This window comes from Salvelinus fontinalis, chromosome 35 (genome assembly GCF_029448725.1).
Source record: "Salvelinus fontinalis isolate EN_2023a chromosome 35, ASM2944872v1, whole genome shotgun sequence".
Classification (NCBI taxonomy): Eukaryota; Metazoa; Chordata; class Actinopteri; order Salmoniformes; family Salmonidae; genus Salvelinus; species Salvelinus fontinalis.
Genome location: NC_074699.1, coordinates 20594964 through 20609193, shown reverse-complemented (window position 1 = coordinate 20609193; position 14230 = coordinate 20594964). Strand labels below are relative to the sequence as shown.

The 14230-nt window shown below is 42.3% G+C and overlaps 1 protein-coding gene across 3 annotated transcripts in view; it reads left to right on the top strand.

The window, feature by feature from the left end:
- The first annotated feature begins 4176 nt into the window (after positions 1 to 4176).
- LOC129834491 (furin-1-like) overlaps positions 4177 to 14230 on the top strand; it is a 97052-nt gene continuing 86998 nt past the window's right edge. Inside the window, exons 1-2 of one of the 3 annotated variants that reach the window (XM_055899531.1) lie at positions 4177 to 4307; positions 10157 to 10481. In XM_055899531.1, the coding sequence (XP_055755506.1) occupies positions 10269 to 10481 (213 nt within the window). In that variant the 5' untranslated portion in view covers positions 4177 to 4307; positions 10157 to 10268. Of the gene's footprint in view, positions 4308 to 4372; positions 4861 to 6132; positions 6238 to 10156; positions 10482 to 14230 lie in introns of those variants that run through there. The other 2 variants (XM_055899530.1, XM_055899529.1) reach the window with 2 other exon arrangements.

Genomic DNA, 14230 nt, shown 5'->3' with positions numbered 1-14230 from the left:
AGTCTTTTCCAATTAGCCCTAATTAGAAGAGGGAGTGGTTACCAAATTGGACACACCTAGTAAGCAATAATATACACATGAAAAGGTAAAATACTGTAGCTATGTTATCATGAGCATACAACTCCAAGCTAGAAGCATCAGAACACCCAGAGAGGCAGTTCCAACCCTAACCATGACTGGGAGAAGTGTCCAGAACAAGAAAGCAATATATTCCACAGATCACAGCAAAACATGAACAACAGTCCAAACACAGCTAGAGGGCAATTGAGCAAAATGTCCACTAGATGACAGCAAATGGACCCATAACGACCCTACAGGAAGGGTGAGAAATCCATATCTTCATTTAAACCAGGGTACTTAGTGGCCTGTAGTTTGTAAATCCAAAAACTTTCCCTTTGGTTTAACTGTTTAAGACGGTCCCCTTTTCTAATAGAGGCCGGAACATGATGCAGGTATAAGGGCTGGATTACTTGACAGAGAGAACTTGTTACGAAGAGGAGTGCCCCGTGATACATCAGAGAGAGTGTATTTTGTTACAAAATACAGCACTGAAGCAGAGAACATTAAAAGAATCTAAAAGAATCATTAAAAATAATTGGGGAATCATCCAAAGTGATACGCTACTACGCCAAGTCTTTCCTGAACCACCAGTCATAAGCTTTAAGAGATGTCCTACCCTAAATGACAAATTAGTCCACAGTTACCTTCCGGGTGACTCTCAAAAAACTTGGCTTGACCACAAACCCAAGGGCTCTTTTAAATGTTACCAGTGCAACCATTGCAGTAATATTGTACAGAAAAAGTATTTTGTTGACACAGCTTCTAAAATGGAGTATTACCTCAAGCATTTTATTAACTGCAAAACCACTCATGTCATCTATAGACTGGAATGTCCACAGTGCAAGGTGTTCTACATTGGACGGACAAAGAGACGCCTTCAAGATCGCTTGACGGAACACAAGTACGCCATACGGGTAGGCAATGAAGACTACCCCATGGCAAGGCACTACAAGTCCTTACACCATGGTAACCCTGCCTCCCTACAAGCTATGGGTATTGATCATGTTCCGGCCTCTATTAGAAAAGGGGACCGTCTTAAACAGTTAAACCAAAGGGAAAGTTTTTGGATTTACAAACTACAGGCCACTAAGTACCCTGGTTTAAATGAAGATATGGATTTCTCACCCTTCCTGTAGGGTCGTTATGGGTCCATTTGCTGTCATCTAGTGGACATTTTGCTCAATTGCCCTCTAGCTGTGTTTGGACTGTTGTTCATGTTTTGCTGTGATCTGTGGAATATATTGCTTTCTTGTTCTGGACACTTCTCCCAGTCATGGTTAGGGTTGGAACTGCCTCTCTGGGTGTTCTGATGCTTCTAGCTTGGAGTTGTATGCTCATGATAACATAGCTACAGTATTTTACCTTTTCATGTGTATATTATTGCTTACTAGGTGTGTCCAATTTGGTAACCACTCCCTCTTCTAATTAGGGCTAATTGGAAAAGACTTTCAAAAGAGGACATTGTATTCTCTTTTTTCTGTACTCCCTGACGAAGGCCATGCAGCCGAAACGCGTCGGTTTTTAAACAACTTTGTTTCTATTGAACATGCCATACTAATAAAGGCATTTTAATTAATTTATGAAGAGTGCCTTGGTCCTCCTTTCTTTTTGATGATAAATTTAGTGTTTGTTCTTATTTTCTTCAATTAAGTTGGAAAAATAGGATGATCGAGCAGCAGTGAGGGCTCTTTGATACTGCACGGTACTGTCTTTCCAAGCTAGTCGGAAGACTTACAGTTTGGTGTGGCGCCATTTCCGTTCCAATTTTCTGGAAGCTTGCTTCAGAGCTCGGGTTTTTCTGTATACCAGGGAGCTAGTTTCTTATGAGAAATGTTTTTTGTTTTTAGGGGTGCAACTGCATCTAGGGTATCAAGGTTAAATTGAGTTCCTCAGTTAGGTGGTTAACTGATTTTTGTCCTCTGGCATCCTTGGGTAGGCAGAGGGAGTTTGGAAGGGCATCAAGGAATCTTTGGGTTGTCTGAGAATTTATAGCACCACCTTTGATGCTCCTTGGTTGGGGTCCGTGGTAGTGGCAGACTGGCTAACAGCCTGCTGCCTGGCCTGCATGCTTATTTCATTGTGGAGCTAGGGGAGTTAGAGCCCTGTCTATGTTCTAGATAAGATGAGAGCACCCCTCCAGCTAGGATGGAGTCCATCACTCCTCAACAGGCCAGGCTTGGTCCTGTTTGTGGGTGAGTCCCAGAAAGAGGGCCAATGTATCTACAAATTCTATCTTTTGGGAGGGGCAGAAAACAGTTAAACCAGCGATTGAGTTGTGAGACTCTGCTGTAGATTTCATCATTCCCACTAACTGGGAGAGGGCCAGAGACAATTACTTGATGCCGACACATCTTTCTAGCTGATTTACACGGTGAAGCTGTTGCGCTTGGTGACCTCTGACTGTTTCATCCTAACATCGTTGGTGCCGACGTGGATAACAATATCCCTATACTCGCCAGTTTTTGCTTTAGCCATCACCATCTTCAGATTAGCTTTAACGTCGGTAGCCCTGCCCCCTGGTAAACAGTGTATGGTCGCTACTGATTAGTTTTAAGTCTAATACTGCGAGTAATGGAGTCGCCAATGACTAGGGTTTTCAATTTGTCAGAGCTAATGGTGTGAGGCTTCGGTGTCTCAGACCCCGTAACGGGAGGAGTAAAGACCAGAGAAGGCTCGGCCTCTGACTCGCTGCTTAATGGGGAGAACCGGTTGAAAGTTTGTCGGCTGAATGAGCGACACCGGTTGAGCATTCCTACAGCATTTCCCTCCAGAAGCGATGGGATTTATACTACTATCTGTACTTACTGGTGACACAGACGCTGTTTCATCCTTTCCTACACTGAAATTACCCTTGCCTAACGATTGCGCCTGAAGCTGGGCTTGTGGCACAGCTATCCTCGCCGTAAGGCGATCATTCTCCTGTATATTATGAGTACATCGACTGCAATTATAAGGCATCATGTTAATGTTACTACTTAGCTTCGGCTGTTGGAGGTCCTGGCGAACCATGTCCAGATAAAGCGTCCGGAGTGAAAAAGTTGAATGAAAAAAAGTTGAGTGGGGGGAAAACTAAAAATATAAACTGTAATTAAAAAGTAAAAACCGTAAAGTTGTCAGGTAGCAAAGTAAGGTTCGCAACAAAACGCACAGCAGCACGTAAACAAGTCTACAAGTTGTGACCGGAAATGACACGTTGGTTTGATAGGTTTAACACTAAACAAATGGGATATTTCATTTAACATTCTAGAACACAACTGATCAGGGGGCGCGCTGAACGTAACCACTGCCAGTAGTCCAACCAGTCGCAAGATGGAGGTATTATTCCTAAAGGTTTTAGCTAAACTTTTATTTGAGTCGACCACTGACCAATGTTCGGTGGAAGATTAAAACACTTTTCAAATTTTATTTTCAATCTATCTACTAACAGGGTTGCAATTGTATTTAGCCTTGGATCAGACAAGCCAAGGAAAGTGACCAGATTGAAAAGTATAATAATGTCGTTGATTGGCTGAGTAGGCTGGCGTAAATAAGCTATAGTTTGCACCAATGGTGCGACCTGCATGTCACGCGGTAGGCTATTCAACAGCGTGTGCATGATTACACGCGCCATCCTTTTGCAGCCATTAAATGGCAGTGAGCACCAATATACTTCAACAGAGCCAGGTGGGTTTTCCATCCTCACTTGTCTGGGCAAAGACAATTTAAAAGGCTGGGGTGGAAGGGTTTGCTTCGTTTGAGTTCTTCTTGAAAGGCTCCTCAGCTCAGAGCTTTTGAAAACGAATTTGAAGTGGTGCACATCACTGCTTGTTTTAGGGTTGTGAGTGAGGGCCCTATTATTTTAAACCTAAACCATAATGTTATGCATATAGGCTATATTATGATGCATATCTGATGCTCATCAAAATGAAAACATCTGGTCTTTGCACCCCCCCTAAAAAAACAATTATTAACACTGTGCAGACAATATTTGTTATAGATTATTCCAGCAGATGGCGCTATACTACTGTGTATATTACTCTTGAGCAGTAGGTGTGTCCAAATCCTGTGCATTTCTCCTTGCCCTCGTTCGCCATGACGTATTTCCTGAGGGGCTATGTGATGTGGACCCCTCAGCTGTTTTGAGAGGGTTCATACAATCATGTTTTTTTTTAACCATTAACAATGTAGTATGGTAGTTGTAAGACTATATTCGATGAATTATTTTATCGAAGAAGACAGGGGATCATGCGTAATGTAAACGGGAACTGGTAAGCCTACAGAATAAACCCTCCTAAAGCATTGGAAAGTTTCCTGATAATTGAGGCGCTCATGGGGAGTTTTGTACTGGTGTACCTTCGTCCCTGGAAGAGGCCAGACTAGTTGCTTAGTGTGAATAGTGTGCTTTGCCTGTTATCGGTACTGCCTTGTCCCTATCAACGGAGACACTCGGGCTGTAACTGTCTGTGTCTGCCAAAAGGGCATTACGAGCCTGGCTGTAACGTTAGCTGAAACATGACGCCGTCGACGTAGATCCCGGTTGTTGTTGTTCTGTGGAGTGGATTTGTTTGAAATTATATTCCGATTGCCGTCCAAATCGGAAAAATCAGAGAAACAGGCAGGGATTAGACACGGGAAAAATTGTGTGAAAGAGCGCGTGCTCTGAGCGCCGCAGAAACGCAGTAGGCTACGTTGTATCAAGTAATTGTAGCTGATAACGAGACACTGTGTTACTTTACTGAAATACCAGCGGGAGACGATTCAGGAACGTCTTGTATTCGAATTTGATCGCCCAGCTGTATGCAGTTGTCAAGGATATTTGTGGTAAGTTGTCGGTTTTTTAAATAGCAATAATACGCCATTTCTGCTATGAACCACAATTGTTGTCATAAAATATAATGAAACTTGAATGGTTTAGTGAAACGTGGGATAACTTTTTGAGACACGAGCAGAAGTTTTATTTTATAGCCTAACTGGGCATGTTGACTCACTGGTATAACTGCCAAAAGAGGAGATATTCACTGTTTTGCGACCAACATTAAGAAAGACGTCTTGAAATACTTTTTGATTTGAATTGTAGCTTGGCTCCTCATGATTTGAATTAGGATCTATTCGGTGGAGAAAACGCCATTACTGTAGCTTTGCTACTGTATATGAGTAATCATTTTACATGGTAATGTAATACTTATGGCAGGGAATATTCATTATCTGCAAGCAACTTACAGTGGAGTGTTAGAGGAGCTCAAGACAAGAAGACAGGATATTGTAGTATGCTGTAAATGTTCAAACCTTAGGACCTGGATACTCTTTGTGGATTGTGATACAAATGTATTGTCTTCATCACGTATTCAAGGGATTATCACCTTTAAGTGCCCCTATCATGTCTCCGTGTTAGAGTGTGTGTCAGAGCACAGCAGGCCTCTCCCGGAGTTCAAATTTGCCTATGGGGAAAATGCAAATTGTGCAAATAACCACTGGGCTCTGTGAAAGTTTGTTCCTGTTTGAGATTTCTTGATTTCTTGACTTTCTAGCCATTGTTCAACTCCTGAGCCAGTGGCCATGTTTTGATTGCTAGTAGGGAGACCTGACACCTCTGGCAGGGGAAAATGCTGAAGGATTCTAACTTTGGGCACTGCTCTGTGGTTTGCCAATGTTATCTCCTGTCAAGGGCAATAGCTGCATCACCACCCCCATCTGCAGTTTGACTTACACTTTGTGAAATTATCACCCAAGAATGTAATGTGTTTTCCATTTGGCCTTTGGGTTATCCTTTTAGATAATTTCAAGCAGAGTTATGAAATGTATGACTACTTGCTGATTTTGATTCACATCTATCTGTTAACACTTGTGCAGCTGTATAAGATTTGCTGCCAAACTTTGACGTATGGTATCATTTACTCTGCTAACACTTATGAGCACTGGCAGCAAAATGGCTGGTTTCCCAGTTTCTCCTGCGAGCAGTAAAATAGTTGAGCTTTTGTTATTCCACGGTGTATGGTTTTTATACTGACATTAAACTCCGGCTGAACGGTTGAGTGCCCAGATGAGGTCACTAGGGGTGTGTGTACTTTGAGCCATGCATGTCTGTGAACGTTAAAGGGAGGCTTGGGGAAGGTGGATACCTCTGTCTGTGTGTGCTGCCTCCGCATCAGATCGGACTGCATCAGAATCACAACAACAACATTAGTCTGAAGCGCAAAGGTGAGCTGCATATCTTACAGCTTTTTCCCCTTGAAAGTGTTATGCTCTAAAGACTGTAGTTTTCTTTAGGGCATTCAGAGAAAACCCAGTGAGTTTAATCAAATTTTCATTCAGAAAAGTATTTTGTCTTGTTTGCAGCCTCTTAAACTGTAATGTTTTGGTCTCTGGATTCGACAAACAAGTTGTTTTGTCAGAAGCTAATTACCACTCTGACCATGTGGTTTAGCAGGTTTTAAACCAATGCTTGATCTGGACCTCTTCATTGTGTCTTTAGCATTGCAAATAATTCTGTAAGTGGATCATAAATCTTTGGCGTGCCCGAATAAATAAATTAACCGTAGAGAATCAGACTGATTCGTGCTCCTCTCAGAGGAACGGTCTGACTTTACAGACTGTCTAACTTTGTGTTTGCTGCTCTGATAGCACTGGCTGCAGTTGGCAGAGCAAACTCTTCTCCTCTCATAGTTGTGGCAGCACCGCAGTTCTTCTTCCCTGCAGGGTTCCACATGCACTGAGGTTAAGGGAACAATGGGCCGTGTGGCTAAAATGTTTCCCATTTCTGAGCTAAGGCTTTTTCATATTTTTGCCAGGCATTTTTTTCTCTGAACCTTTTCTGTGAAACTAGTAATGTCAATTGTCATTGTGGGATAATTGGAATGTCAGTTTCTTGTTTCTTGAGCTGTCAATCCGGGCATACTCCTGCTATTATAACAGTGAGGTTCTTTCTGCCATTTATAGTTAAAGTTAAGATTGCATTGTATTTGGTGGCTTTGGCCAAGTGTTCTGTCAGAATAATACATCTGTTCTGAAAGCTGAAGTTGATCCATCTGAGTATTTTCATACTGGTACTTTTTGTGGAGTTGTTTTTTAATTGTTTAGTGATGAAAAGATTCATCACCCCCTCTAAAATATAATCATGTTGCCGGCCAGTACGACAGCAGAACAAGGCATTACATAAAGTGGAAATGTTGCTGCTTGTTAGGTGGGTATGTTTTGTCGGGTCTATTGTAACAGCTGTAACAGAACACACTGCCTGGAGCACTGCACAGGGATTTGACGGCCACTCTGCCAATGGATTAAACAATTCCTAGTGACTAGTAGTATTTCAACTAGGTCTTCGAAAAGTTCTCATTGAAGGAAATAACCTGGAATGCATCACATGTTTATTCAGATTTGTTTTGTCTTGTTTGTTGCCTCTTAAACTGTAAAGTTTTGGTCGCTGTTGAGCTCAATAAACAAGTTGTTTTGCCAGAAGCTAATAATCGCTCTGACCATGTGGTTGAGCAGGTTAAGACAATGCTTAATCTGGACCTCCGCATTAGAGGTCGACCAATTTTATGCTTTTTCAACACCGATACCAATTATTGGAGGACCAAAAAAAGCCAATACCGATTAAAAAGTATTTAGTCAGCCAGCAATTGTGCAAGTTCTCCCACTTAAAAAGATGAGGCCTGTAATTTTCATCATAGGTACACTTCAACTATGACAGACAAAATGAGAAAAAAAAATCCAGAAAATCACATTATAGGATTTTTAATGAATTTATTTGCAAATTATGGTGGAAAATAAGTATTTGGTCAATAACAAAAGTTTCTCAATACTTTGTTATATACCCTTTGTTGGCAATGACAGAGGTCAAACGTTTTCTGTAAGTCTTCACAAGGTTTTCACACACTGTTGCTGGTATTTTGGCCCATTCCTCCATGCAGATCTCCTCTAGAGCAGTGATGTTTTGGGGCTGTTGCTGGGCGACACGGACTTTCAACTCCCTCCAAAGATTTTCTATGGGGTTGAGATCTGGAGACTGGCTAGGCCACTCCAGGACCTTGAAATGCTTCTTACGAAGCCACTCCTTCGTTGCCCGGGCGGTGTGTTTGGGATCATTGTCATGCTGAAAGACCCAGCCACGTTTCATTTTCAATGCCCTTGCTGATGGAAGGAGGTTCACTCAAAATCTCACAATACATGGCCCCATTCATTCTTTCCTTTACACGGATCAGTCGTCCTGGTCCCTTTGCAAAAAAACAGCCCCAAAGCATGATGTTTCCACCCCCATGCTTCACAGTAGGTATGGTGTTCTTTGGATGCAACTCAGCATTCTTTGTCCTCCAAACACGACGAGTTGAGTTTTTACCAAAAAGGTCTATTTTGGTTTCATCTGACATTCTCCCAATCTTCTTCTGGATCATCGGCCATACCGATTTAATCGGTCGACTTCTACTCTGCATTGTGTCTTTAGCATTGCATATAATTCTGTAAGTGGATCATAAATCTTTGGACACGAAGAAGTTTGTGTGCTTGAGTAAATGTTGATTTTTTGTAATGTTATTTGTGATGGAATTAGGATGCTTTAGTACAAATTTAAACATTTAGTTATGAGTCAGGAGGGATTTTTCCTCATCCCTATACATTTTCTGAAAGGCGCAGTCAGAAGTAGTTTTATAGCTAGATCAGTATTGAAGCGATTTTAACTGTGTCATGCTACTTTGTACCTCTGCCTGCTATTTTTATCTTTAATGGGTTGAATCCTCCAAGATTTTTCACCCAGCTTCTCATTTAGCATATTCATGCCATGCAACACTATCTCTCTGCTTTGTTTCTGCATTTCAAGACAGTCTTTCTTCCAGCCGATCTGTAATTTGCAATTATTGGGTTTCAATTGCCAGAAGTGCTTCAAAGGGGAGCCGAGCGTTGCATGTTTTTTCATATATTCTTCTTTCAATTTTCCTGTGTGGAGCTTGAGCCTCCAAGGTTCCTCACCCAGAGCCTCATCCCAGCTGAGGTCTCATAACTGACTGCCAATGGCTAACACTCATCCTCATAGGGGAGATTTCAGCTGGTCGTCCCATCACTCTCTCTCTCTTGGACCCGCTCTGTGACTCATCATCATCCAATTTCCTTTTGAAAGACCGAGCTGGAAATGAAATGTTTTGTTCGATGAAAAATCTTCTTGGAAAGTTGAGGAACAGGTAGGGCCAGTGTTCTTTGTAGCTTTTTGGGGAGGTAATGGAAGAACGGATGTCTCAAAGCAGCCTCAACCACATTCTCTGAAGTCAGCAGGCTACATTTCTTAATTGGTTTCACTCTGAACACCTCTCATACTAGTGGTTAGGGATCTCTATGGGGTTGGACATTTTTAATATTATTATTTTCATGATTCCAGTTCACAGTGCTCTTTACTTGGAAAAGTTTGTCTGAAATTGGAGTGCCAAGTTTTCTCATGAGTGAAAACCTAGACTAGTCATTGCTGGGTGACTTCTAGTCATTGCTGGGGCGAAAGTCTATCTTGCCTTACAGAAGGAGAGTGAGAGGGGAAGTAGAGTTGTACATGTTTGATCATAAGCTTTGCATTATACATGGTAAGAGACAATCCACTTCTCCACCACCTCTAGTGCTGAGAAAAGCCAAGAAGCAAAGTTAGGAGAAAAATAATTCCGTATTTGTTACTAGTTTGTCAGGTGAACAGGCTGTTGAAAAGTCTGCCACACACAAACCGTCTGCATTTGCAATCCACATTATCATGCTATAGAAATTGGTATGGACTCTGTTTCCTTCCACTAATGATTGTTGTTTTCTTTAAAGTGCCTTTTGTAATTCCAAATACAATACGTGTTTAATTGTCATAGCTTCACTGAAAGGGAGAAGTAAGGACCTTGGACTCCTTTAACTCAAGTCTGTTGTTAATCTGGTATTGTTCCCCTGTAAATGTTGATATCTTCACATCACTCCGTTCTCCTTTTGTAATGCTGTTGTCATGGTTGCAATGTAACAAATGAGCAAACCTTGGCAGGATTAACTTCCCTCTGACAATACATGCTGCTTCAGCACACTATTACAGCAGTCTGAAAATAAGTTGTGAGTTGTTGTTCTCATTGTGCTGAGCTCTGCTACATGTTTGTAACTCTCTCTTTCTTCTTAGGTGATCCCGGTGCAGTGACTGTGCTGTCTCTCTGCACCCCTGTATGTCCCCCGGCCACCCCCGGCCTATCATAAAGACGCTGAGCTCAGGGACTGCGCTGCTGTAGGACCCCATGGCTCTGGGCCTTCCATCCTCCTCCATGGGCCCCTGGTCCCGGCTTGCTGAGCGGCTGCTTTTGGTGCCCCTGCTTGTCCTGCTGGTGTCTGGGCTGGGCATGGCCCTTGGTCAGAGGGTTTACACCAACACATGGGCCGTCCACATCGCTGGAGGACCAGACGAGGCTGACCGCATTGCTAGTAAACACGGCTTCGTCAACCATGGCAATGTGAGTTTTTGGGGATTCTTCACCCTCTTTTGTTTGTCTCTTTGTGTTTTGTCTAAGTGAATAATTAGGAAACATCTTCTGCAGAAAGTGCTGCTCTAGACCCCTTTTCCCACATTGCCTGTTAGTGCCAAAATACCTGACCTTAAATTGGCTTAAATATTTATTAGAGGCTGGCATCTTCCAAGTCTGATGCACTCGGAACCAATTTAATTATATCACTTTACTATAGCAGAAAAAATACTTATCTTTTAAAAAATATAATATTTTGGAGTAATATTGACAGTGTTTGATATTTATGTTCCATATAACTTGTAAAAACCATTGCTTCTTCTGGAGATTTAGGCTAAATATTAGTTTACCAGAGGCAGTGGTCCTTATAGAAACCCCTTGACTGTTTAGTTTCAGTTCATCCATTCCAGAGAAATGACTCACCCAAAAGACTAAACAGAGTTACCTGAACGACTGCAGCATTGCCTTTCTGGGTAAGATGCCTCTTCTGTTACTCTCTTACAGAGAGTGGCTGACCACAACCTCCATACGAATCATCACATTTTATTGGTCACATACATGTGTTAAGCAGATGTTATTGCGGGTGTAGTGAAATGCTTGAATCATACACCTGTGTGTGTCTGTGGAGATTTCTGCATTGTCCTGAAAGCATCACTCTGCTTTTCACACAGCTTTTGATCTCATTGCTTAAGGGGAGGAGGCCTTCAAAGTCCCCCATATGCTCAGCCTGCTGTTTTGTTTGTGGTAAATGAGTTCATCAGAAAAATGGCCTCCATCTCTCTAACATGTTAGCATTCTCAACACTAACACAGTCTTCCATGCTTTTCAGTTTCTGTTCAATGAAACATCCCACAAACTTTTTTCTGTGGTGGTCTTCCTTTGTCGCAGATGACAGGCAAGTCATGGTACATTTCATGTGGCGTTAACAGAACTTCTTCCCGCTCGTCTACTCAATGCGTTGTGTTGTGGCATTGTTTGCATAGAGGAGCTGTGTGTTTGTCAGGAACAGATGATCCTATAGGAGCTTCCTGACCGGAACGCCCAATCAGAGCGTGGGTGAGATGGGACTTTGAACTATGAATTGCACAGTGCGGCTGAGGGAAGACTGACAGGAATGGGACTCCAATCCTATGAGCAGCACCACCAGGTTTTAGGTTTTCACTTTTCCTCTCCTTCCGTTTTGAGGACAATCTATGAATAATTAAGCTCTCCTTGGGATAGTTTGTTGTTGGTGCCCCAGTGGGGGGTGCAAGAAATTAAACATTTCCTGTTTGTAAGTGGGCCATTATATTCTCTGGTTGCTCCATCAGAAGACTTCAATGTGGGCATAATGAGTAGAATTACTTTGTGTTTTTGCCTCTGTTTTTTTTGCATCCATTTCACATTGAACTTTTATAGCTTCCTTCCTTATTAGCCTGTATCCTGCTAGGCAACTAGATTTCACATCTTCCAGGTATAGATCATTCATGATGCATCTGTTCATGGAATAGATCTGAGTGTAAGATAATAATTATTCCGGAGATATTGTTTTAGTTGGGTTTTTTTATCATTCTGACATGTCTCTCTGTAGTAGTTTCCATACAGATTTTTTGAATGCTGCCTACTTTGGAAATGTAGTGGCTGTCAGTCAATTTCCTTTAAAATGCTCTTTTGCCTAAAGGTCTATTTTATACTAATGCCATGGGCAATAATGTTGATTTATCAAATAATGATCTGAACCACATAGTAGACATCAGCTTAGCCCTTTTTAGAGCGCAGACCGACTCAATAAAGGTTGCAAAGGGGGGGGGGGGGGGGGTTCTGAAAACTCACCAGAGAGAGATGAAATAAGATTGCTTAATCCCTTTGGGGAAAATGTTGGGAAAATAACTGGAAAGGATTGTGAAATCACTAGCTAGTGAGAGAACACAAAATGGTTGCAAGAAAATATGATCCTTTTTAGTTGATTTCTTTATAATATGTTTACATTGCATCCATGAACAGATTCTATTCTGGGCTATGGGAAGGTCAGACGATAAACCTTCCCTCCCACTGACTCCTAGGTTGTGTTTAGTGGGTGTATAATGTCAGTAATTGCTAGTGGTGTGTGCTTGTTGGCTGACGTGTGGGTTACTGATTGGTTCTTATGGAAAGGGGGACCCAGTAATTCTTCCTTCTGAGGGAATCGAAGGAGAGTTTAATCAGCCTGCCCTGCCAGTGTGACCGGTGACTGGCCCTAACATGTGGTAGTTTGAGTTTATTTTATTTTTACTGGGACAGTGCACATTAATCAACGTTTCAGTAAAAGTGCCGGTTTTAGCCAGCTGGCTAATTTTCAACCGCAGTCCCTGAGCTTAGCTTACCTCTGTAGCGGTCAGCCAACCAGGGACAGTAGTGGATATTTGGGGGGCAAGGTAAGAGATTGTAGCTCCTTCTTCCACATCAACTGACCCCTCTTTCCCCTGTGTGATATGACAGTAATTGAAGAGCTTGGTCGGACATGAAGCCAGGCTTCCTGCCCTGGGACAGGCTTGGCCTGTGGGTCTCTCTGTTGACAGATGTTAGGCTTCTCCATTTTAAAGACTAGACCCCACCACTCTTCACAGGGCATCCATTTTTGATTAGTGTCCTGTATTCTGACAGCATTTCTTACTGATCATTAGGAATGTTGCAAACTAATCAGTAATCTCACTGTGAAATGTCCAATGGCTTTGTTTTTACTGTGATTACTGGTAAGCCATTAACTATGTGTTGGCCATAAGGGAGTAAGGAATCCAGACATGACCATTAGAGACACTTACTCAGACTGTTTTCAGGATACTGTGAGCTGTGTGTGGGCCTCTCTGTCTGTATGACTGCTGAGTAGACTTGTCCCATCACCATAAAGGGATCTGAACATGTTGGAGACTTAAAAAGCTGTTTAGAGCCAAAATGGTGAAACGTTTTGGGCCTCTGTTCGGTTGACCAAAGCCAAGTTTAGCCAAGCCTCATTGGTCAGATCAGTAACTCTACTCAGCTAATGTGCTTTACTCTGACCTTTTGCTCTGTCAAAAAACAACACTATTTTCTCTACATGGTTATACCTGGCCCAGTCCCAGACCTACAGCGGGAAGGGACATGTTGTAATGACAACACTTCAGCTTTTATAAGCTCTTGTCCTCCACTTTAGAGTTGTCTGAAATGTAGTTACATTTTTATCTCCGCAGCAATGTGGTATTGGAGTCTTAACAGACATTTAGATTGCTCTTCCATTGCCCTCGGGACTCTTCTTGAGGAATAAGGCAGCCAACTTCCTCAATACAAGCATGTCACTTCTGTGGTGTTTGCACCCGCTCTAATGGTATATATTTGGCCTTCATGTTTACTCAATTGCAGTGGGCTCCAGTTAGAGGACAAAGTTGACCCTGTTATGCTGTTAGCTTTCACACTGGTAGTGAGTACTCAGTCACTGTGTGTGTGATATTAGAACACTACCACCTCCAATGTGGCTACAGGAAAACCACAGTGTTTTGACATCTGCATAGGCTGTTGTAAACACATTATCTTGACAACCAGATCAACCACCTCACTAGTAGTTTTTACATGCTTCATCCGCTGTCTCTTATCAGCTTGGTGACGCACTGCGTGACCTTAACTCCCTCAGACCCAAATCAAAAACCTGCCGGGAGGAAAAGGCCTTTCACAGGGTGACGTGGCATGAAACCTGCAAACGTAGAAATTCCCAGCCAATGTGTCCCTGGAAGATTGAACATAGCACCTAG